At 38.9% G+C, this 25,904-nt stretch overlaps 1 protein-coding gene across 1 annotated transcript in view; it reads right to left on the reverse strand.

Annotated features, from left to right (window-relative positions):
• The window catches only part of DPP10 (dipeptidyl peptidase like 10), a 674,557-nt gene extending 668,889 nt beyond the window's left edge, over nucleotides 1-5,668 (reverse strand). Inside the window, 1 exon segment of the mRNA XM_036858000.1 lies at nucleotides 5,597-5,668. Within this exon segment, the coding sequence (XP_036713895.1) occupies nucleotides 5,597-5,668 (72 nt within the window).
• Between the last annotated feature and the right edge of the window lie 20,236 nt (nucleotides 5,669-25,904).

A 25,904-nucleotide genomic window follows, 5' to 3' on the forward strand; every position in this document is an offset into this window, starting at 1 on the left:
AGTAAAGAAATACTCCTGGTTTGGCTTCCCTGGTGGCGCAGTGGTTGAGAATCTGCCTGCCAATGCAGGGGACATGGGTTCGAGCCCTGGTCTGGGAGGATCCCACATGCCACGGAGCAACGAGGCCCCTGAGCCACAATTACTGAGCCTGCGCATCTGGAGCCTGTGCTCCGCAACAAGAGAGGCCGCGATAGTGAGAGGCCCGCGCATCGCGATGAAGAGTGGCCCCCGCTTGCCACAACTAGAGAAAGCCCTCACACAGAAACGAAGACCCAACACAGCCATAAATAAATAAATAAAATTTTAAAAAAAAGAAATACTCCTGGTTGATGGCACAAAAGCTCACAGTCTTAGTTGCAACATTCTAGTTTTGTGTATGTTGGTAAACTGTAAATAAATCTAAAATATGCCTATAAATACTAGAAGCTTAAAACATTACGTAATCATAAATGATTCAAGGAACGAAAACTGGGAAATAGCTTTATTTTTACCCAAACTGGGAGAAATTTGGTTTCAGTGTTTTGTTTCCAATGGAATGCACTTCATAAGATAATGCAGCATTAATATTTAATAATACAATTTTCTTTAACTTGTTTTTAATATAGTTTAATCTTTCTTAAATGTGCAGTTTGCTCAGTCTTTAAAATAAACAGAGAGATTAGAAGCTTATAAGCAAGGAATGTTTTGTGGTATCTTCTAAACTCAGTAGATACAATGTCATATATATGCAATAAGATATACGTAAAATATATATAATAAGAAATTGAGGGATAGTAGGAAACGTATAATATCTCCTAAGTTATAAAGACTTCTACATAGCACCTGCATCAAATGTCTTTCATAACCAAATCATATAGAATTCTTCCACCAATAAGATACTATATGTTTTATGTTGAATGCTTAGAAGTAATAAACCTTCTATTAAATAGAGTTTTTCAACATGGTTTCTAAAAGCTATTTTTGAGGTTCTGCGTTAAAAACAATACTTTATAAACTAAATTATAACATGTTTATGTATTAGTAAGGGAAAAAAGGAAGAATAACTTTTTTATGAGTTCATTAAGCATACATTTGAAAATTTTAATCAGGTTTGCTAGACCAAAGTTGAAATAAAAATAGTGAATCCTAATTTCTTTATGAAAACATTTTAGGTTAATATTACATAAAAGTCAAAAGTACCATAGGTATTGTACAAAAGGCATTTTATACATTACATATTTAATCGCAATTTTGACCATGAATTATTTCATCAAGAGGCTGCTATGTGCTGAACTGTAAGTGACTGGATTTCTACCAGAATGAGTTTTGTTGTTGTTGTTGTTTGTTTATTTTTTTATGCATAACTAATGCGGCCTCTACAGACAAAGAGTTGTTTATAAAAATACACTTTTTAGTCATACTTCAGAAACTGAAGTTATGGGTTTTTTCCTTGTTTGTTTTGTTTTTGTTTTTGTTTTTGTTTGATTTCAGTTTTTTGGAGCTGAGGACTGTCAAACATTTTAGGAAATACTTTTCCCCATTGGACTCTGCAAAAGGGTGCCACCTGGTGGCAACGTGGGCAAATTCTAAACCAGGTCTAACTATAAAAATGAACTTGGTTAAGAAGCCTTGAAAGTCTCATCATTACCAAGGGCAAATGATACAAAAATTTTTTTTCAGTTCCTATGTACTTTTCAGGGTATATCTGGTTCTTTTTATATTATTTTAATCAATAGAAGAGATATTAAGTTAACTTTTAAATTTCAAGAGATATTATTTACATTTATAAAGCTTTAAACAAATTCTTTACTTTAATCACGGTAAATTTGTACACACACATACATAATATTTGCAATTCTTCTGCATTATGCTAATCAGAGTGTGTTGAACTATAACTGTGTAGAGATTAGAAGGTGTAGCTTTTTTTTTTTTATATTTTTTATCTTTGGCTGCGTTGGGTCTTTGTTGCTGCTCGCAGGCTTTCTCTAGTTGTAGCAAGCGGGGGCTACTCTTTGTTATGGTGCACAGGCTTCTCATTGTGGTGGCTTCTCTTATTGAGGAGCACGGGCTGTAGGTGCACAGGCTTCAGCAGTTGTGCCTCATGGGCTCTAGAGCACAGGCTCAGTAGTTGTGGCACATGGGCTTAGCTGCACCGTGGCATGTGGGATCTTCCCGGGCCAGGGCTCGAACCTGTGTCCCCTGCATTGGCAGGTGGATTCTTAACCACTCTGCCACCAGGGAAGTCCAGAAGGTGGAGCTTTAGACTTAAATGAGCTTATTTTTCTTAAATGCCATAGACTAGGGCTATGTCTCATCTCTACCACTTATGAAGTCAAGGTTGATCAAGGTGCTTAGTTTCTTTAATCCTCTGTTTTTCATCTCTAAAACAGGAATAACAACAAGACCTAACTCAAAAAGTTGCTTTGAGGATCAAACAGAAAAATGCATTCAATGAATGTTACCTTATCAACCCAGAGGACCATACTGGGCACTTGGCAAGCATTCAGGAAGTGATTTCCAAACCTAATAATAAGTTACAACTAGCCACTCAAGATTTTGTATCCCTTGATGTAAAATGGATATTGATTATACGCTAAGTGGGAATGACTGTTTCTACCAATAGCAAAGCATTTATTTTTAGACATTTTGTAAATATGGAGTGTTATAAAAACAACAGAAGTAACTGTCATAAACATTTATTTAATCAATGAAGCTTTAAAGGCAAGACTACTGAGATGATAAAAATATCTCCAATGATTCAGAACATTAATAAAAATATTCAGTTCCTGTTATTCTTGCTGCAGCTGCTCCCAGAGGAAGGGCTGCCTCTGGTCATGGCACCCTGTACCAGAGCAGATAAGATGAAACAGGGATGTCCGGCTCTCTAAAGGACCATAACAACAACCAAATTATGTGGCTCATAACCATTTCACCCAGAGGAAAGACTATGGTCTTCCACGGCGCTGTAAGTGGAAATGGGCGTTTGATGGCATCAGGACAAGGCATCTTTGAGGTTTCAGAAACGTCTCTACCACAGAAAGCGAAGAACCTTTCTGACAACATTCAAAAGCTTAAATCACTGAAAATCAATACCTACTAAGTGACTAGCTGGAACACGCCCCCTATTTAACCATTAAGTAGAACTTCATAAAGCTACAGTTTTAGATTAATTTGTGAATCTTTTTCTTTCCAGAAATATCACAGAAACTTGAACAATCAGTCATGTCTATATGGAGGTATTATATCTAGGACCACATGAGAGTGGTCTGACAATCGCAGAACTAGATCACAATGACTAATACTGTTAATAAAAATTTAGTAATCTTAGAAGAAATAGCTTAAGCACTCAACAGCAATTGTCCACATCATCTGGTGATCGTTTCACATGTCAAGCTTCAGACAAAGAATAGACTACATATAGGTATTTTCTGGGAGTGCTTGGAAAACCCCCAATGGGATGCTGCCATGTATATTTCAGTCTTTCTTTTCCCTTGAGAAATCAATCCCTTTCATTTTAACTCAAGCGTAATATGCAAACCATTGACATTTTAAAAACATGTCAGTATCAGAAAGGCACTTTAAAAAAACTCAATTAAAACAAGAGTTCTGCAAATGGCCACTCCCTGACTATTCGAAGTGACCATAAACAAAAATGCACACTAACAAGAGAAACAACGGATTCAAACTTGAATCTCTGTCTTTATATGAATTTTAAGTACCAGATTCGTTCTGACAAAAGGCTTTGCTGTTCATATACTGCTTGCCCGCCATTTACATATACATTTTCAGCTTCTGTGTGCTCTGCTTTGCTTCTTCTTCCCCACCTCCACCATCACTGAACTGTTTGCAGCACCTCAAGTAACCAGCTGGTGTCACAGGTTAGTGAGCAAAGATTTCACGTGGGGACTCTCGCCTGACTAATCGTTCTTAGTGGTAGCATCATTCCAGGAGCAGTAAGAGAGGCTCAGTGGCTTGTTAATGAAATTTAAGGGCTGTCCGTCTGAAAGAGGATATTAAATCCATGTTCCTCTCCTGAAATTATTTTTATAATCTGCTAACCAGTTGTTACTTTGTGGTGTGTGCAGGAGGGAGCAGGGAAAAGAGGTATTGAGAGGGGAAGGGACATATAATGTAATACAAATGTTTTAATATTTTCATATTTATCTCAGGGTAGGGAGCAAAGAGGATGTTTAAGAAAACAACTGCTTTGTAAAAACTGCAACATTCATCCCAGTAAAGGGATGGGGAGCTTTAAGGCATTGAGTAATCCTCACCACCTGTGTGAAACATATGTGAGGGAAATGAGAAGGGGAGAGAAAAGGAGAAGAGAGAGGCCACTAGCCAGGAGCGATGACCAGGACTAGAATATTAATCACAGCAGCCCTGGCGTCGCCTCCTCTGCCTCCCCGACACTCAGGACGATTTGGACAGCTCCCCTTCCCTAGCTCCTCAATGCTTAGAATATGCGAAGAGCCGAGACGCTACTGGAGCCTCGCTGTTTGCACCCCCTTCACCCATGTCTAGCAATGAGCTAGGAGTGTCTCTGACAGAAATGCGTCGGGCGGCCTTCAACAGTGCACTCGGGGCAAAGGGACCATCTCTGTACCCCGGCGCCTCCGTTCTCCAGCTCCGCAGTTATCCGCTGACCTCAGTGTAACCCTCTAGGTTCAGACTCTCTAATTCAGGTAAACGTGACAGCACCTCGACCCGGCTTATCACAGCCGCCCTCTTCTTTGCCAGGGCACCTCGGCGCTCCCGACCCTCCAACTTTGGGAAAAAGCGACACCAAACTCCCGAGTCACCCCAATCCAGGGGCAGAAACGAGATGGAGATTCACCATATGGTTATGCTACAGATCCCTAAAGACCGAAACAAAAAGGGGGTGGCCGGAGCGGAAAGACGGAAAAGCGATTAAAATAACCCTCAGTCAGCACAGGGCACCTCATCTCTGCAGACACAACACATCTGGACCCAACAAATCACTAAAGCCAGTATCTTCCCAGTTCCCCCTAATTATGCCTTTTTGCTCCAAGCTCCGTTCCAAGCAGACCACAGATGAGTGGTATACTCTCTTCCCCCATTGTGCGCCCCCGTCCCCGTCTCCTCAAAGGAAAAAAAAAAAAAAAAAAGGAAAGGAAAAACTCTGCCGGCCTAAAGGTCATTTGCCTACTGGGGTAGCTTTGGCCAGCTCTCGTCTCACGAGCTACGTGAAGACAGGGCTCGAACCCAGCAAGTGGACGCCTCCAGGCGCGCAGCAATTCCTCCAACGTGCGTTACTAGGAGCCAAGAGGCCCCCATTCCTTGGCCCCGGCCACCTCTCCCTCCCTCCCTCGGGGGCCCTCCCGCTGGGGTTCCCTGGGCCACCCCAGCCTTTACCTCTCTCCCCCCTTCCCCGCGGCTCTCCACCTTGCGCATCCTCTCGCCCGGCCCCGGAGCGCGCTCAGATGCTCTAACTTCCTGCGGAGTCCATGCGTGAGCTGAGGAGAGCCTTGGAACTGGGGCGGGGGGAGGGTGGGGAGAGGGAGGCGTGGGAGCCGAGCCCGGGAGGAGGGGCGGGGGGAGCGCCGCTGGCAGCCTCCCTCCCCTGGCGGGCCTGGCCGCAGCTGCCAACTCTCACCTGGTCCGCCGACTGAGCCTGGCTCGCCCTGGCCCCCGGGGTGGGCTGCTGCTCCGGCTTCATGGCTGTCATCGCCGGCGGCCCGCGTAGGCGCTCACTTCCTCGCGGGCACTTCAGACTCGGGGTCCGTCACTTGGCAGCGATCGCATGTCACAGGCGCCCGACGCTCTCCGAATTGGCGGAAGGGAAAGCGGCAGCGACGGAGTGGGGGGAAGGGAGCGACAGGGAAGGGAGGAAGAGCGGCACCAGGCAGGCTCCCCCCTTGCAGGATCCCTCCTCCGACTGCCGCAGACCCTCTAACTCCCCACCCCCCCCACCCCGCCCCTCACCACCCCAAAGCGTTGAGAGCCTTGGAGACCGGACACCACCAAGAGACAAGTTAGTGGAGCGGCGAGCGGCGGGCGAGCGGCCCCTGACCGCGCTCGAGCTTTGTCTCGCAGTCCCGGAGGAGACCGGCTCGCATTCTACCGCAGTCCGCGCCCCCCGCCCGCCCCCCGGGGCTCCCCGCGCCGCGCTCAGCCCTCCAGGTGGAGCAGCCGGGCGCCGCGCTCCAGCATCTCCCCAGTAACCGCAACGCAGGAGAGAGCCCTGCGTGGCCACGCGCCAGCTCCCCACGCGCGCGACCAAGGCTGCCGGGCTCCACGGGTCCCCTCACCCCCCCACCTCCCCGCAGGCTCCTGCTAAAACCCGGAGAAGCGGAGTGCCAGCGTGCAAAGCCCTCGGTGGCTCCGGCGCTGCCACTGGGCATGCTCTAGCGCTCCGAGAAGGCAGGGGGCAGCGGGGTACTGGGGGGTCCAGAGCCCCATCCGGGCCACCAGCACTTGTCGGGACCCAAGAGGGTGTCATAGCTTATGACCCGAGGCTTTGCGCCTCCTGATTTGGGTCATTGGACAGGGGTCCTTTAGCCTCCAGCCTGGATTCCCCTGCTAGCTCTCTGGTGAATAATACCAGTGGAATTCCTAAAGGTTGAATAAAAACAATAATGATGATACTCTGTACTCACACTTTTTTCTTTTTTTTTCCTCTTTCTTTGGACACGTAGAAAACCCTTCAAATTTTAAGTTCCTTTGCAGCCTTCCCTTCGCTCAACACAACTCTCTCCCTTTCAAAGTTTGTTTATTGAGCACCTATCCTGTGCCAAACACACTCTCCAAATTCCCCGCCAGCAGGGAGTTTACGTTATGGTGTGGGTACCAGGACCCCGGAGCATGGATACAAATCAATGAGTCAATGTAGCTCTTTGGAGGCTGAATTCCTGTGGGTGTAATAGACAATGTCCATCAGTTTCATCCATATGCGCTAGCACGTGGCTTTCCCGGGCTGCTAGAAAAGACCCGCCCAAAGCAGATGGACAAAAAGCATTCTCTGAGTCTCAGGCACAGGCTCACCAGAGACAAGGCGGGAGGAGTTAAATATCCGGTATGGCTGGACTTAGAACATGGGTCGTGAGGAGTTTTCAGCAGAAGGGACCTAGCATATGTGGGGGGGAGGGGAACGGAGTAACCTTGAGTCATGTTTTATTGGCTAAGGACCAACCCCATCCTTGTCCGAGTCACTTAAGTCCGAGAACTAGCCACCTCCTAGCTGAGGGAATGTTGTAGGATAAAAGGAATTGAGCTCCTGCCCTGTTAATTCCTGAAATATGCATTGTCACACTTGTCCTAAGCATGAACTGTCCTAAGCCTTTAAGATGTTTTTTTTTTCTTGAAGAAAGCAATGTTCACCAGATTTGAGTAGATTAGAGAATAAAAATAAAATGACTTTCTCTACAAAAAAGGTAGTATTTGAATGGAAAGAGAGCTTGCTTTTCAAAAACAGATAGTGAAGTGCATATTACTAGTGACCTGTAATAGTGTGCTGGTCCATTTTGATAGAAATAACTTTGTGATAGGAATAACTCTGCTAGTTGTAAAAGTACAAAACAAAATTTTCAAATGAAACAATAGTAAAATAGCTATTGGGCAATTCATCCATTAAATCTGACAATCCAGATTTTCCCTCATGTAATCTTTTGAGAGAAAGGGAGCTACATTAAAAGTATTTCTGTCTTTATATTTTGCTCTTCTGTTTATTATTTCAGGGTATTCATCCTCTGAATGTGTTTCTATTTTGGACAATTGACTTGACTTGCAGGAATTTAGTTACCTGCAAAGATTTCTGTCCACATGGGACAAGTATAGACCAGAGGGAATTATCCTCATTCTATTTAAGATTACTTATTTGATTGAATTAAGATGTTCAACTTGCATCCATTTTCAGTATTCAGATAAAATTCACTTGGGTCACAATTCAAGATATTAGTTGTATGTTTCACGTATAATGTGTATTTGTGTACATGTGTCATTTTTTTTTGAAGGAAAGCTTCTTTGATTTAATTTGAGTCTGTGTCTTTTTGGTGGGTTCTTATTTTGTCTAAGATAAGAACATTATTTTGTAGCTATTGGGATCTAAGTTAAGGGCATTAATTAAAACTTAATCACAGATAAACTGATGTCCCCAACTTAAATACTCTATTTTTTGAAATGTAATGCCCTTGAATTACAATGTAGGATTTTCTACTTCATTTCTTATTGAAGAAAAAAGTCTACTGTTCAAGAAGAAAAAAAAAATACCTTACATTCTGAGAATGTCTCCTGCTGAGTTTTGTATGATTTCTGATTATAGATTATCGTCTAAAAAAATAAAACACTAATTTACAATCAAACATCTACAAAGTTTTACAACTACTCAGAGAGATATAATTCTAGTGCAGTGTAGAGAAGAGGACCTGTACCAGATTAGATGTTATCAGATTGGCAGTTGCACCCTAGCCCCATCACACATAGAGGTATGGGCCAGGGTAAAGTCACTTATGTCCTGCCTCTGCTTCCTTACATGATAAAATTCAAAACTTTAGACTAGGTGACCATTAAAATGTCTTCTTTCTCTAAATTTCTTTGACTATATATTAATTTTATGGAGCAAAAGACTATCATCGGAATGATAAATTATATATGTTTAAAACTTAGTGAGACAATTAAGTACTTATACAAATACCAAAAAAAAAAATCAGTCGATAAGTAAATTACTTCACAAAGGATCGTTAATATCCACCAAACTTTCCCCTGCTCTCTAGTTACACATAAGTGTATAGTAACAATTCTTGTCTTGATAATATTTTTAGAAATCTGAAAATTAAAATTAATTTATTTACAGATTATCATTTCTGAAAAGTAAAGATCTATTAAAGGAGAGTTTTATAGAGATTTACAAAATATTTTTGATGTGGACCATTTTTAAAGTCTTTATTGAATTTGTTACAATATTGCTGCTGTTTTATGTTTTTGGTTTTTTGGCCACAAAGCATGTGGGATCTTGGCTCCCCGACCAGGGATCGAATCCGCACCCCCTTCACTGGAAGGCGGAGTCTTAACCACTGGACTGCCAGGGAAGTCCCAGATTTATAAATTTTTGAGTAGTTTTTTCATATATTATCTTTGATGAGCTAGCTCATGGACAACTACTCATTTTATAACACTCAGGCAATGATAAAGGAGGTTTTCCTGCAGATTTCGTGGAATGGAATCAGACTCTTATAACTACAAAAACCTGAAGAGATTGCTCAGCAAAATCCCCTCTATTTTGTTTTATAAATATCCAAACCTTGCAACATGCGGCCATATTATTCAGGAAGATTTCTAGGGTTCAGACTCCACTATTCCCTTCTGAAAATTTTTACTGCCTCAAATCCTAGTTTCAGGTTCCCGTGTAGACATAACCCACTATGTTGCTTCCTCAACATATTGATTTAAATTTCCCAAGTCGCTCAAAAACTTTCTCCATATACAGCATTGTGAACATTTGTGATGTCTTTCTTTCCTTGATATTTGATTCTTTAAAAGTGTGATGCCAATGCAGTACATTTCATTTTACCTAGAATTATTAATATGAATAATTGAGGATAGGTTATGAGATTTAGATAATAATTAAATTCATTGAAGATTACCACTAAAAAGCTTAAGCATCAGTGGCAAACATGGGTTGTTTCAGAATACTTAGGTCATGTGTGCTGTATTCAGTCCTCCATTTCAAAGAGTAGACCCAGGACCATAAAATCCCACATGTCCTCCAACAACCAGTAACAAATAAAGCCTGGCTAAACCCTGATATGTTAGAAGAAGACAAAGTCCCTTGAGAATTTATGAAGCCGGGTAGCCTTCACAGACAAACTCTTCGGTTTCAGATCAATTACTTAAGGCAAATAGGACTCTGTAAGGGCTGATTGCCTGAAATCTCTCCCTTCTTTCTCCTTCTCTCTCTTTCCTGAAGTAAATCTGCAATGTCACATAAAGGCCAGTTTGATGGGGATTTCTCTAGCATTAGCCGGTCCTCTATTGAGTGTCCATAATGAGCACAGCATCAGAAAGACAGTTCATGAGCTGTGCCTTCAGAGACCTGGCCTGAAACGTGCCCAATTAGCTTTTCGGAGCTCAAGAAATAGCTTTAGTTCACATCTTCCGCTATCATTTGCTTTCGATTTATAAATCATCTCTACTCATCTCAGTTGGCTTCTTGAATATCCCAAAGTGCGTATCATGTCACTGGGCAGAAAACCAGTATGCTGAGCAATCCTCAGAAATAAGATATATATTAGAAGCTCTAACCAGTAAACTATCACAAAAATATATTAATAAAAAAGAAAGAAAAAGAAGCAGCGTCACTACATATTTGAGTGATATCCATGCCCACTGCTCATCCTGTTCTAAGATGCTCTTGGCATTAATTTAACTAAACATGTTGTCAGTATCTGTCTATGATAGGAACTTTCCTGTTGTAAAAATTCATAGCCCAATTATGATCTCTGGTGGAAGCAGACAGAGTTGCAATATCCTGAGAGCCATTCTTGTTGCTCACTGGAGACCGGAAGATATTGACAAACTGCTCATTCGCACTGAGACCCAGCGCTGTACAGTCCCCTTGGTTGTTACATTAACACACCTCGAATCTTCCTTTACCCCCAACAGCCCTTCTGTGACATATCATATATAAGGGTATTAAGACAGGAAAACAATGAACATGACTTTTCCCATGTAATATTTTCTCTCCAATGTATAGCTGAATCACAACACCAAAACATCTAGAATGTGGGGAATTTACCTCTTATCATGATTATTTTTACCTACTAGATGCTTTACAAGGGATCTGTGTTTATTTGATTTTTTAAAGAGTAATTATTTAATGAATTGGTTGTTAGCATTGTAAAAAAATACCTTCTCTTTCTTTTTGTTGATAATTTTTTTCCTGATCTTCCTATTTCTTTAGAAATGAAATCAACTTTCCTGAATCAGATGTTGTCCACAAATGACCGAAAGATTGTCAGATGTGGAAGAGTACTTAGAAACATTGGCATAACATTTGTTCTTTTCAGATAATGTGTCTGTGATAGATAAATTTCTCTGAACCTGTTATTTCTCACTTTCTAACCAAGGCTTGATTTTCTAATGATTCAAAATTACCTCTTTATCTTTTGTCCTCGGAAAGTACATTATTACTGAGACTTCTCCTACACTCAGACTTCATAACGGTTACCTAACTTCTTTCCTTATATAATTCCCAGAAGAGCACAAAGCACATTTCCCATTCAGAGAAATATTTTATAAATTGAAAGAGAAAATTTTTACAGTGAGATCTTGACTAATTTTGGAGAGAAGAGAGAATTTCCATCTTTTGTGCCAATTTCACCATGCTCAATGTATTTTTAAGAATTTAGCACTAGATTCAAACTCCCTTATGAATTTTCCTCCTGAAAACAAAAGATAGTCTAGTCTAAGATTTAGGTGAAAAGGCTCCAGATGATACACTAACATTAAAGGGCCCCTGGCATTCTTCTCCCACTACTACCACTAGAGTTTCTACCGCTAGAAATTCTTCTTCTATCATCTCCAAAGGAAATTGAGGCCAAGTCCTTGGATTCCCAGCCAGTCCTTTCACCCCAGAATCATCTGTTTAGATTTTACAAATATAGTTCCAGGATATCTTGGGGTGTGACCTCTATTGAAATGAGGCACATAAAATACATCTCTCATTACTAACCACTATTTAACTCTGTTTAACCTATCAGCCTAGATGGGTTGCCTGCTATTTTTGTAGATCACTTCTTATATCCTTATACTCATCTATTTATCTGTCACCTATATCTATCAATATTTGGGAAGAGAATTGAGTCACTTAATATCTATCTTATCAATTTAAATATTAACTCCATGTATTTTTATTCAGATCTAAAAAGGAGAAAGAGGAAGAAGAGATCAAGGAAAAGTGGGAAGAGAAAAAGAGGGGAAAAAGACAAAAGGATGATTTCTAAAGCTATTAGGGATATTTGGGTATATTAAGTCTTTTGTATTTTTGTTAATGTTTTCATAAGAATTGTGAAATACCTGAATTCCTTTTGGTTAGGTCTTAAGTATAGCTCCTGCCATTGGTTTTATTTTATGTATTCATACAATTTTAGAAAGCATAGTCCAAATTTTAATTTCCTTATCCTCTCTAGTTGATTTATATTTGATATTTTTCAATCAATATCAAGCCTATTTTCTTGTAATGTTTATCATTTTTGCACTTAACAATTGACTACACGCATCAGTGGAGGAGGTGGAGAGAATCTATACCAAATATCACAGTTTATACAAATCAATGACTAGAGAAATACCATTTAATTAGCGAGTTTATTGAGTCAGCAGTGTTCATATGAGTGTTTAATCCTACTTGATGACATCAAAATAGCCTCACAGGATGGATGGCAGTCTCTCTTGTGGTCTCCTACCCCTCCTTATGGAGAAGCCATCCACTCACTTGTCCATCTTCCCAAATGAAGTTGATGTATTAGGACTCAGCTCCTCTCACATCCTTTCCTAACTCAACTTCACAGAGACACTCCTCGTTAACACTTCTTTTAGTGTATACCTCACTGCACAATTTATGCCTTTATTCTGTACCAGCTTGCTCAGCATTCTAATTGTCACAAGAGACATTTTATCTTTCTACTACACTGTAATTTGCGGGGGTAGGGGGAGAAATCCTGTTGGGGGCAGAGGTACAGTTTCTGTGTGTGCAGGGGTTGTGGGTAGGAGTCTACATCAGTCTTGTTGCTTAAGTAAAAGAGGTCTTGGAGGAAATATACTTTGAAAAAAATAATTCTTCTCCTCACCACTTCAATATTAAGCCCTCTCAGAATCTCCTATGAACTTATTTTTTATTTAATTTATTGAACAGTGTCACCCAGGGAAAATATCTTTTCTCTGTCTCCCTGTTGTCTCAGAATATTTTACCTTTTTCTATTTAACATGTAGGAATTATATAATCTTGATAATCCTCTGATCTGCTGAGTCTGGATATGGGTAAAGGCTCACCAGATATTGCTGTGTTTCAAAACATTAACAAATAAAGTTGGAATTTTCCACTGCTTATGAGCGGATATTATGTGTTGTAAAATACATACTATTTTACAGTGCTGAGCCTCCAGTGCCGAGAACTCACAGGGAAAAATGAATTTGGAGATAAGCATTATATTGGCAATGCCGCTCTTAAGGTATTCTATCTTCCCCCTAGGATATAAATCTTATACTGAATTTGAGGAAGGAGGAGCTATACTGGGTAAAATTATGAGGAAATGTTGACATTGAATACAATGTTTTGTCATCTTAATATAGTTTGAATTTCTATAGCCTGTTCCATATAATGCCAAAACTACCACAAGGTCGGTAGAATCTTCTAGAATTATGCTCAATCTCAGAGCATTTTTATTTTTGTTTTGCGTCCTCTGCACATATTTTAAACAAGGTTGTTTGTCTGATTTACTAGTCTTTGGACCACATATTCAAAAAGAGGGTAATAGGAATTACCATAGGGTGAGATACACAAATAATAGCAAGAAGGGAAAATATATAACCTTATAAATAGAAAAGAAAAGATTTGGACCTCCACTTAAAATGATAGAACAACTTAGTACCATTTAGTGTTGTGGGGGGAGGCGAAAAGGGGCAAGCATCCCTCTGCAACTCAGTAGGATCATAGAGTATAACCATATTATAGCATAGTAAAGTTGATGGTCAAAATGAGGATTCAAAAAAAAAAAAAGGAAAATTGGCTTGGCATACTTTCTTTAAAACACAAGGTTACTTTGGGAAGATGGACTGTGGTGATGCCCGCATGCGTTTAGGCTGGATGAGAACTAGACATCAAAACCAAAAGCACAACATTTACAACAAATCCAGATCAGAAAACACCTCTACTAATCCCTAAATACCAAAAACCACACAGCCTGAGTGCCCTTGGTATCTATATGGGAGAAAGCAGAGGGAAGCAGTAGGGCAAATGACATACCTACAATCCCAAAATATTCAAGGAGACAGCCCCAAAATAGTCAGTGGATATTCACCAGAAAGCACAGTGTGTCAATATAAAAATAACCAGGAGAGGTTTTGTGCATTCCAATAGTGAGTGAAAGGGGCTCTGCTGGGAGTCGATTTCCCATCGATCTCTCCCCTTTCTGCAGGTCTCACTAGCAAGAAATGGTCTTTTGTTCTAGAGTATCTTTTAAAGAATACTTGTATAGCAATTATCCTGGAAAGAGGGAACAGTGTCTCCCTCTGGAACAAAGGGAAAGCATATTTTCTTCCCATTGTAAGAGATTTGATTTTCTTAAGCTTAGGATTCCTCTTCTATAACCCACTGTGTGAACCAACATCCATCTGGGTCCAATCACTCACCTCCATGGGACTTGGGGACAAAGAGAGCTCACACAAATATGATGATGTTTATGCTCTTTGCTGTACTAAAGTAGTAAAGTTCTTTGCCTCTGACCCAAGAGTCTCATATTTTTTGAAAATATCCATAAAACTGGTAGGTTAACTTGTTAGCTTGTAAGCCTTGTAAAACCTCAGACACTTCATAGCTCTTAACAAGCCAGGGTCAAAGTCGAAGGTGGCTAGAGCAGCCTAGATCCTTTGAACTTTTAAAGTTGACCTGCCAGGGCTTCTTTCCAATACAGGACCCCATGATAAGGAAAAATTACTAGAAGTGGAATCAAAATTGAGCAGAATAAAAATAATACAGGTGAAGGAAAGAGAAAATACAGACAAAAGGTGAACAGATCCAGGAAATCTAAGAGCACAAGCCATTATATATATATATATATATATATATATATATATATATATATATATTTTTTTTTTTTTAGCACTACCTGAAAACAAAAAAGATTTAATTTGAAGTTAGAAAACCTGTCTGAACTTTTAACTATCTAAAAGTTCAAGAAAACTAAATTCATATATAAAAATGAGTAGATGAAAAACTATCACAATCAAATTCCATTTAAAGATTAGCCTTAAAAACAAACTGCCTACAAGAAAGAAAGGGAATAATATCCCAACAGATCAAGGATTGGCAAACTATAGCCCACTGAACAAATCCAGCCCACTTCCTATTTTCATAAATAAAGTTTTATTGGAATATAGCCATGCTTATTCATTTATACATAGCCTATGATTGTTTTTAAGCTGCAATGACAGTGTTAAAGCATTGTGGCAGAGAACAAATGACCCACAAAGTGTAAAATATTTACTTTCTAGCACTTTACAGGAATTTCACCAACTTCTGCTATTGACAAAGAAAGTTTGCCAAAAAAGGCATGCTCAAAAAATTTTCAAAACACACCATCGCAAAATGAGCTAAAAGAGATTAAGAAAATCATACAATATATGAAAAATAACAATCAGAATTTTTAAAACTCTGAAATAAAGGGAAGAACTCAAGAAAGAATTAGAAATTGTTTAAAAGTCATTAGAAATAAAGACTACTCTAGGAGTAATATAAGAGCAACTAAGCACAGCAAATGATACTCTAAGGAAAATCAGGTGGGAAGGAAAAAATGATAAAAACCAAAGAGAAGTGAAGAAAAAAAGAAAGATGTTCAAGAGAAAGCAACAAATATTGTACATGGAAAGGAAGAGCCAACATACAGATTATGGGAGTTCCTGAGTGGGAGAACAAATCAAGGGGCGGGTAGGGGGGAAGAAATACTAAAAACAATAATTTAAGAAAGTGATCCGGATATTGAAAAAACAATTTAAACTACTTATTCAAAAATCATATAGTATGCCTGAGATTATTAACACAACGCAGTCAATACCAAGTAAAATTAAGGGCTCTTAAAGGAAAAAAAAAATTTATTGGGGCATCTAGGCAAAAAAACACTTAAAAAGTAAGTAATATTATATTATCATTTGATTTTTCCACAACAACACTTTATCTTAGGGGGAAAAATAAAGTTACATACTTAAGATATTCAAGAAAATAACATGTGAGCCAGAGATTTTTATGTATTTATAAATATTTATATTTCTTAGAATTGAACTGTAATTTGAGACTCTGCTTATCTTATTCTCCTTTCTTCTCTCTGCCTTTCACAGAAGTCAAGCCTGCGTCACTCCAGAGGGCTCCCCTGCCTTTTCAAACCCCTGGCTTTGTTCCCTCATAGGGATCTCTTCCAATAACTCTCTTGCACATCTAATCATACCTGCTTCTCAGAGGGCCTGGACTAATACAGTCTAGAGATGACTACCTAGTTGTAATCAGTTGTCAGATAAAATATAGGCTGTCCAGTTAAATTTGAATTTCAGATAAACAACAAATACTTTTTTAGTACAAGTTGTCCTGTGTAGATTTGGGGACATACTTATACTATAATGTATTTGTTGTTTATTTGAAATTGAAATTTAACTGAGTGTCCTGTATTTTTATTTGCTAAATCTAGCAACCTTAGTAGCAGTGAATATCACCTATACCCATATTGTCATCACACAAGAAACGAGAGCTTCTTAGAGACAAAGCTGAACTGAATCTGGGATAAGAAATGTACCAGATAAACCTGGAACATTTTGACATAAACTAACACGGAAGCTATCAAAGACTATTAGAACAACGTTAAGAGGAATTAAAAGTCAACATTAAAATGGCTCTACCTAGCCAAAGAAAACGTTGAACTTCCATAAGGATAGAAATTACAGTGGATGGGTATTCACCAAATATATTTAAATCTTAATTGGTCCCCTTCTGAGGATGATAGGAAACCAATTTATTCTCATGAAAACTACATGAAAGAAAAGAATCACACATTGATTCTGCCTTTTTTGGAACTATACCACTGGGTAACCAAATTGTAGATGAGAGGAAGCATCTCCTTATACATAAAATTATTCAAGCAAATGTATAAAAATAGTAGACAGAACTCGAGTGTTACCATTTTGGAATCTCTAATAAAACAATGGATTGATGTGTTAAGCATCAGTGTGTCTCCTGAAAAAAGAGCACAGCACCACCGATAGCCTTGCCAAAGACATCAAAGCTGAGTCTGACCAGGGGTCCTGCTCCCCACAATACAGAAAAGAGAGCCTGAAAAGCTGCACCATGAATATGCAATTAGCAACTCCACCCTGGAGCAAACTCAAGAAGAAAAGATACATTTTAAGTAAGACAAAAGGAGGAGTTTGGTGGGGGGAGGAGAAAGGGATGACTTGATTAAAATGGAGTTAAAAGAAATATCAACTTGAAAATTGATGACTAAGCTACAGTGCACACTTAAGTGATAAAACATAAAGAAAAATAAGGAAAGGATTACTGTAAAAGTCAGTGCAGTGTTTACTTTTGGAGGGAGAGAGAACAGAGCTTCTTTTGGAGGGAGAGGCTTCTATTGAATGTTTCAAAGAATGTTTTATTCTTTGATGTGGGTGGTGGTTAAAATAGTATTTGCTTTATAATAATTTTGTGTGATTTCCTGTATTTGTATTTTATTTTAAAATAAAAGTTTAAAAAATGCCTAACAGAGTTCTTGGCTCTTAGTAAACACTCAATAAAGGGTGGCTATAAAAGAATATAAAATAAAAGATAGGACTGCATTTAGAACAATTCCTTCCAAATTGTGTTGTTTTCTCGTTTTTTTTTTTTTAAGTGATGGTAGAGCTCCAGCTCTCAGTGGCATGCTCTCTCTTCAATGTATGTACAGCTACAAAATTGCTCCTGCCTTTATGAATGTGTTTATGGCCTTAACAGTGAAATGCTAACTTTGTTTACGCTTTTTGAACTCCTCAGTGTGAGCAAACACCAGGATAGACAAAAGAGGTTGCAAGGAGAAAGGCGTTTATCTTTTGCTGGGGATCCTCTTTGGGATCTTCCTTGCAAGGCCATTTAACTCATTTGCATATTGTTAAATGCTGTATCAGTTTAGCTTGTGTTCCACACCATGGAGAAAACTGGAGGTTGAGGTCTATTGTTCAATTCCAAATTTACCTGGTAAAACAATGAGTCCCAGTCCGAGCCCACTCTGTCTTATTGATTGCAGAAGTAAGTCTGTGTGATATAGAGAACAATTAATGCTCTTCTTAGCAGGATTTGTGTCTTCAGGTGGCTCTGCCTCTTCCCTTCCCAAACTCAGTGGCATGCTTGTTTAAAGGGCTATTTTGTCCTCAGCCCGTAATTTTCTAGCTACAAATGGGTGTGTAGTTGCTATCCAAGGTGAGCTGCAGTTAGCATTAGAAAGACGCCTTCTCCTCACTTGGGTCCAAGCTTCTTTCTTATGCAGCACCTGCCTTGGAACTCTCTCTGCTTACGTTCCAAATATTGGCACAGTGGTCTGTGTCTGAGGGTCCAAATGGAGTTCTTCCATCTGTGAAGAAGTGCTAAAATCTCTGAATTTGTACATCCCCGAAAAGACACTCCCTCCAAATGCACATTTTCTCCACCTAAAAACATTTGCAAACTCATTTAGATTTCTTGAAGAAGCCATCCCTGCCCACTCCAGTGAAAAGTGATTTCTTCTGTTTTCCATTCCTAGAGTACTTAATTTCTACATCTTGCATTTGTCACATACCATTTATTTCCTGATACCATTAGCTATCATGCTAGCATTATAGCATCTTTCCACTCTAGTACTCTATTGAGTCCATTCCCATTTTCGAATTTTTCCTGTGACTAATAATAATAGTTAAGATAATAACTCACATTTATGGACTGCTTAATGTAAATCAGGCACTGTCTAATGGTTTTAATGCAACAACTCTACAGGGTAGATGTATCTCTACCTCCATTTAGAATGAAGTAGACCAAGTCTTTTGATATCCAAGGTTCCAAACCTATTTAGAGGCAAAACAGGGATTTTAACACAGGTAATCCTATTGCAAATATCCTTAATAATGTCTTGTCTCAGATCAAAAGCCACAAGGAATATGTGTCTATTTAATTTAATTCACAATTTTCATAGAGTACCTGCTATGTTGATTTTTGCCTGGCCTGAAGTTGCTGTTTAATATACTATAAACTGTACATGTGTGTATAATATGTATATATACCCAATAAAAAAGGCAATAAATAGACATATAGTTAGATAAGTCTATCATAACACTAGAAGTATTTTGTATGATTTTGTCCAATTTATCTAGCACAGAGGGATACATAGTAGTTATTCAATGGACATTTTTCTCTTCTCAAAATTATGTCTATGCTTCCCATGATCCTTATTATAACTATTCATTTTATTCAGTCTTCCTCATTCAGATATATTATTTTAAAATCCGTATCTAAGTGAGAGGTCCTGTATTTTATAATCTGTCCCCAAGTGCTCATACTAATAATAAGAATCTTTGGTAGAAATTTTCAGTTACAAGCTTGGAAATCTGTGGGGAAAACTTTTCATGTATTCTCTAATGAGGAGACACAGTGAACCACTTATTGACTTTACGTTGAAGATATTCTCTCACTGTTTCCAGTATATTTTATTTTATATAAATAATTGTATTTTTGCAAATATGCTTCGAAGAGAAATACATGAAGCAAGATACAACAAAATATCAAAACTTCCATTTGGACTTTGAATCATCTTTGTATGATAGTGTAGTGATTCTCAATCTCAGGTGTGCCTCAGAATCTCCCCCTCCAGATCCTCATTGTGAAGACTCTGATGTAATAGGGTAGTGTCTGGGAGTCTGAATTTTTATCCACATCCTAGTTGGTTCTGAAGTAAGAGATTCAGGGGTCACACTTTGAGAGAGGGCAAAACAGATACTAGTATTTAAGAGATGAAATTTGGAATCAGAAAATCCAGAGAGTCTCAGATTCAACATTGACCAGCAATGTACTTAACTTCTCTAAACTTCAGTTTCCTTTTCTGCAAAATGCCTAAAAATAATGGTATCTGATACATGATGTGAGAAAGTATGTGAAAAGTGCTTGGTCTAGCACATAGGAAGTGATAATTAAGTGTTAGCAAGTAATGGTAGTGGTGGTATTTGCAGTTGTTAAAATGTAGGTGTCCTCAATGTCATATGACATTAGATAATTACAAATGAAAACAGTGAGATACCGCTACATACATATTTTTAGAATAATGAAAATCCAAAACACTGACAACACCAAATGCTTGTGAGAATGTGGACTAACAGGAACTCTCATTCATTGCTGGCGGGAACACAAAATGGCACAATCACTCTGGGGACAGTTTGACAGTTTCTTACGAAACTAAACATACTCTTACCACATGATCCAGCGATCACACTCCTTAATATTAACCCAAATGAGTAGAAAACTTTTGTCCACACAAAAACCTGCACCAGATATTTAGAGCAGCTTTATTCATAATTGCCAAAACTTGCAAACAACCAAGATGCCATTCAGTAGGCAAAATGGATGAATAAACTGTGGCATATCCATACAATGGAATATTATTCAATGATAAAAAGAAATGACCTATCAAGCCATGAAAACACATTGAGGAACCTTAAATTCATATTGCTAAGTGAAATAAGCCAATCTGAAAAGACTACATACTGTATAATTCTAATTATGTGACATTCTGGAAAAGACAAAAACTATCAGTGGTTGTTAGGAGGTCAGGGAAGGACAGAGAGAGGAATGAACAGGAGGGCAACAGGGATTTTTAAGGCAGTAAAACTATTCTGCATGATACTGCAACAGTGGGTATATGTCATTATACATTTGTCAAAACCCATAGTATATACAACACAAAGAGAGCACCCTAATGTCAATTATGGAAGTTAGTTAATAATAACATATGATTATTGACTGATCAGTTGTAACAAATGTACTACACTAATGCAAAATATTAATAATGAGGGAACTGTATGTATATGGGGCAGGTGAGGGGTATATGGGAACTGTCTGTACTTTTCAATCAGTTTTTCTGTAAGCTTAAAAATGAAATTAGCACACTCCCTAACACCATACACAAAAATAAATTCAAAATGGATTAAAGACCTAAATGTAAGGCCAGACACTATCAAACTCTTAGAGGAAAACATAGGCAGAACACTCTATGACATAAATCACAGCAAGATCCTTTTGGACCCACCTCCTAGAGTGATGGAAATAAAAACAAAAATAAACAAATGGGACCTAATGAAACTTAAAAGCTTTTGTACAGCAAAGGAAACCATAAACAAGACGAAAAGACAACCCTCAGAATGGGAGAAAATATTTGCAAATGAAGCAACTGACAAACGATTAATCTTCAAAATTTACAAGCAGTTCATACATCTCAATATCAAAAAAACAAACAACCCAATCCAAAAATGGGCAGAAGACCTAAATAGACATTTCTCCAAAGAAGACATACAGACAGCCAACAACCACATGAAAGAATGCTCAACATCACTAATCATTAGAGAAATGCAAATCAAAACTACAATGAGGGGCTTCCCTGGTGGCGCAGTGGTTGAGAGTCTGCCTGCTAATGCAGGGGACGCGGGTTCGAGCCCTGGTCTGGGAGGATCCCATATGCCGCGGAGTGACTGGGCCTGTGAGCCACAACTACTGAGCCTGCGCGTCTGGAGCCTGTGCTCCGCAACAAGAGAGGCCGCGATAGTGAGAGGCCCGCGCACCGCGATGAAGAGTGGCCCCCACTTGCCGCAACTAGAGAAAGCCCTAGCACAGAAACGAAGACCCAACATAGCAATCAATCAATCAATCAATAAAATAAATAAATCTTAAAAAAAAAAAAAAACTACAATGAGGTATCCCCTCACACCGGTCAGAATGGCCATCATCAAAAAATCTACAAACAATAAATGCTGGAGAGGGTGTGGAGAAAAGGGAACCCTCTTGCACTGTTGGTGGGAATGTAAACTGATACAGCCACTATAGAGAACAGTATGGAGGTTCCTTAAAAAACTAAAAATAGAACTACCACACGACCCAGCAATCCCACTACTGGGCATATACCCTGAGAAAACCATAATTCAAAAAGAGTCATGTACCACAGTGTTCACTGCAGCTCTATTTACAATAGCCAGGACATGGAAGCAACCTAACTGTCCATCGACAGATGAATGGATAAAGAAGATGTGGCACTTATATACAATGGGATATTACTCAGCCATAAAAAGAAACGAAATTGAGTTATTTGTCATGAGGTGGATGGACCTAGAGTCTGTCATACAGAGTGAAGTAAGTCAGAAAGAGAAAAACAAATACCAGATGCTAACACATATATATGGAATCTAAAAAAAAAAAAAAGATTCTGAAGAACCTAGAGGCACGACAAGAATAAAGACACAGGCGTAGAGAATGGACTTGAGGACACGGGGAGTGGGGAGGGTAAGCTGGGACGAAGTGAGAGAGTGGCATGGACATATATACACTACCAAATGTAAAATAGATAGCTAGTGGGAAGCAGCCGCATGGCACAGGGAGATCAGCTCGGTGCTTTGTGACCACCTAGAAGGGTGGGATAGGGAGTGTGGGAGGGAGACGCAAGAGGGAGGAGATATGGGGTTATATGTATATGTATAGCTGATTCCCTTTGTTATAAAGCAGAAACTAACACACCATTGTAAAGCAATTATACTCCAATAAAGATGTTAAACAAAAAAGCATTTAAAAATAAACTCAATAATTACAAAACAAAATAAAACAAACAAAAAATGTAGGTGTTATTTGAGTGCTTAAATATGAAAACATGAAATTGAAATAAGAACACTAGTTTTGAATCAAGACAATGCTCTTGGTGAAAAATACACAACTAGATTTTGAAGAATTAGTACAAAGAAAAAATAAAAAGAAAGAAAAGAATGGAACCTATTTCAGTCTCATTAATACATTTAATAACTGATTACTAATTGAAATAATCTGTTGGACTGAATAAAATCTATTATTAAAATTAATTTCACATCTTCCTTTTTACTTTTCTAGTGTGGCTACAAAATTTTTTTAAAATTATACATATGGCTCACATTATATTTCTACTGGTCAGTGCTCATCTATGAAATGCTTAGCAAAATTTCTAGTATACAATAGTCCTTCCAAATATTAGCATGACTCTTTGGTAGTCATCAATGTCCTGACTTTCTTGTAGTGGGTTTCATTACTTTTCTTATGTACAGCCAAATTTTTTTTTTCATTATCATTCTTTTCCCCTGATGAGTTCTACTATAAAATCAAGGCCAGTTTAATCCTGTTGACTTCACTCTAATTCTATCCCCTCTTATACTGAACTTTCCCAATCACCATCTCTGACCAAAGTCACCTCCAGAGCCTCTACTGGTATCTTGCCAGTATAATCTTGAGTCAGAGTCGGTCCTGCTTGGTCTCTCTGATGTGTGCCTTCTTCCTCCTATTCCTGGATGTCCTGTTCAGATAGCCATTTCCCTGATTTCCTCTGAGATACTCAACATTGAAGAACAGTGCTTTTTGGCTTATACCCTATATTAGTGGTCCATGCTATGTGACAAATTACTACAAACTTAGGGGCTTAGAACACATCTATTATCTCAGAACACGTCTATTATCTCACAGCTTCCATGCATTAGGGATCCAGGCATGATTTAGCTGGGTCCTCAGCTTAGGATCTAACAATGCAGAAATTAAGACGTTGTCTAGGCTGTGTTCTCATCTGGAGAAGGGACTGGGAGAAAAATCTGCTTCCGAGCTCACTCAGTTTGTGGTAGAGTTTATTTTGTTGTAGCTGCAAACTCTGGTTTGCTCACCAGGAGTCCAATATCATGCAACATAAATAAGGGTGTGAGATTCCATCACCTTTGCCGTGTTCCATGAGTTAGAAATAAGTCATGGGTTCCACCTACACTCAAGGGGAGGGCATTACATAAGGGCTTGATTATTAGAAGTCATCCTTGTGTGTGTCTGTCACATACCTCTTACTAGTGTCTGGGGTTCTCCCTTTCCCACTATCTCTTCTCATTTTTCAATCTGGCTCAGGTCCATATGAAATTGTTATTCTGTCTCCTCATGTCACTTTCTCTGATGGACTGGATCTCAGGCGCCTACTCGTAGGTCTTTCCAGTGTACCCACTGTTTGCTTAGAAATCTTTCTTTTTTTCTTTTTTCTTCCCTTCTCCCATGCATTTTTGCTATCTTTATTTTACTTCTTGAATAAGCTTCCATTGGACTGCTCTTCCCAAAAATAATAACTATAAACTCTGGAAAAACAGCTATGGAAAACAACCACCTAAAGGGAGGAGAATAGCAACAACAGGTACATTCTGAAAGGGAGTCAACACTTGGAAGAAGGGAGCAGCACTGAGTGAGTTTTCCATTTCAGAGCATCTGGTCTGAGGGAAGACTTCAGCTTGTACCTTGTAAAGCTGTTAAAGCAGCATTTAAAAACTCTGCTTAATTTTCTCGCTGACCCATGGACTACACACATTTAGGGCAGACTCCAAACAGGTGACCTAAGAATATAAGGACTTTACTGAATTTTGAGCTTCTACCAAAAAACAAACAAACAAACAGAATTTGCAGTTGGAGTCCAATTAAGTTAGTTCCTTCATAAAACAAACAAGATATCAACGTTCTTTGGAGGAATATAATAGACTCCAGAGTCTTCATTACACAGTGTCCAGAATTCCAGAATATAATAAATTATTTAGCATATGAAGAAACAGAAAAAAGTGACATCTTGAGGATAAAAGATAATGGTGAGTAACCATATCAATAATTACAGTAGATGTCAATGGACTAATCCTTTTGATTAAAAGGCAGAAATAGTCAAAATGGAGTTTAAAATACCCAACTATTTTATGTTTATAAAAGATATACTTTAGATACAAAAACACAAACAGGTTGAAAGTAACAGTAAGCATATAAAGATTGGAGTGCCTGGATTAATATCAGATAAAGTAGAATTCAATTACTAAAAATATTATCAGAGGGACTTCTCTGGTGGCACAGTGGTTAAGAATCCACCTGCCAATGCAGGGGACATGGGTTTGAGCCCTGGTCTAGGAAGATCCCACATGCCGTGGAGCAACTAAGCCCATGTGCCACAACTACTGATCTTGCACTTTAGAGACCATGAGCCACAACTACTGAGCCAACGTGCCACAACTACTGAAGCCCAAGCACCTAGAGCCCGTGCTCTGCAACACGAAAAGCCACTGCAATGAGAAGCCTGCGCACCACAGCAAAGAGTGGCCCCCGCTCATCGCAACTAGAGTAAGCCCGCGCACAGCAGCGAAGACCCAGTGCAGCCAAAAATAAATAATAAATTTATTAAAAAAATATTATCAGAGCTGAAGAAGGGTATTTTATATTGATAAAGTTTTAATTCACCAAAGACATAGCTATCATAAATTTATATATGGCTATATTTGTTAGGGCTTCCATAACAAAATACTACTGCCTGGGTGGTTTAAACCAGAGGGGGTAAATTTTTTCTCACAGTTCTGAAGGCTAGAAGTCCAAGATCAAGGTGACAGCAGGTTTGATTTCTTTTGAGGGCTCTCTCCTTGGCTTGCAGATGGCAGCTTTCTCTCTTTATCTTCATATGGTCTTCCTTCTGTGTGTGTCTGTGTTCTTATCTCTTCTTCTTGTAAGGATACCAGTCATATTGGGTTAGATCCCACCCATCTGACCTAATTCTACCTTAGTGACTTCTTTAAAGGCCCTATCTCCACATATAGTCACATTCTGAAGTACTGGGGGTGAGGACTTCAAAATATGAATTTTGAGGGAACACAATTCAGCCCCTAACAATGCCTCATATTTCAAAATACCTGAAGCAAAATTTGAAAGAATTTAAGGGAGAAATATAAAATTTGAGTTGGAGATTTTACCAGTCCTCTTTCAGCAACTCATTGAACTAGACAAAAAAATCAGTAAAGACAGAGATGAGCTGAAAAATGGCATCAACGTCTTGACCTAATTAATATTTATGGGACATACACTCAACAACTGCATATTACTCTTTCTTCCTCTTCTATATATAAAGAATCAAAATTTGCTTTTTTAAAAAGTCAAGTATCAATTG

Source organism: Balaenoptera musculus, chromosome 7 (assembly GCF_009873245.2).
Source record: "Balaenoptera musculus isolate JJ_BM4_2016_0621 chromosome 7, mBalMus1.pri.v3, whole genome shotgun sequence".
Classification (NCBI taxonomy): domain Eukaryota; kingdom Metazoa; phylum Chordata; class Mammalia; order Artiodactyla; family Balaenopteridae; genus Balaenoptera; species Balaenoptera musculus.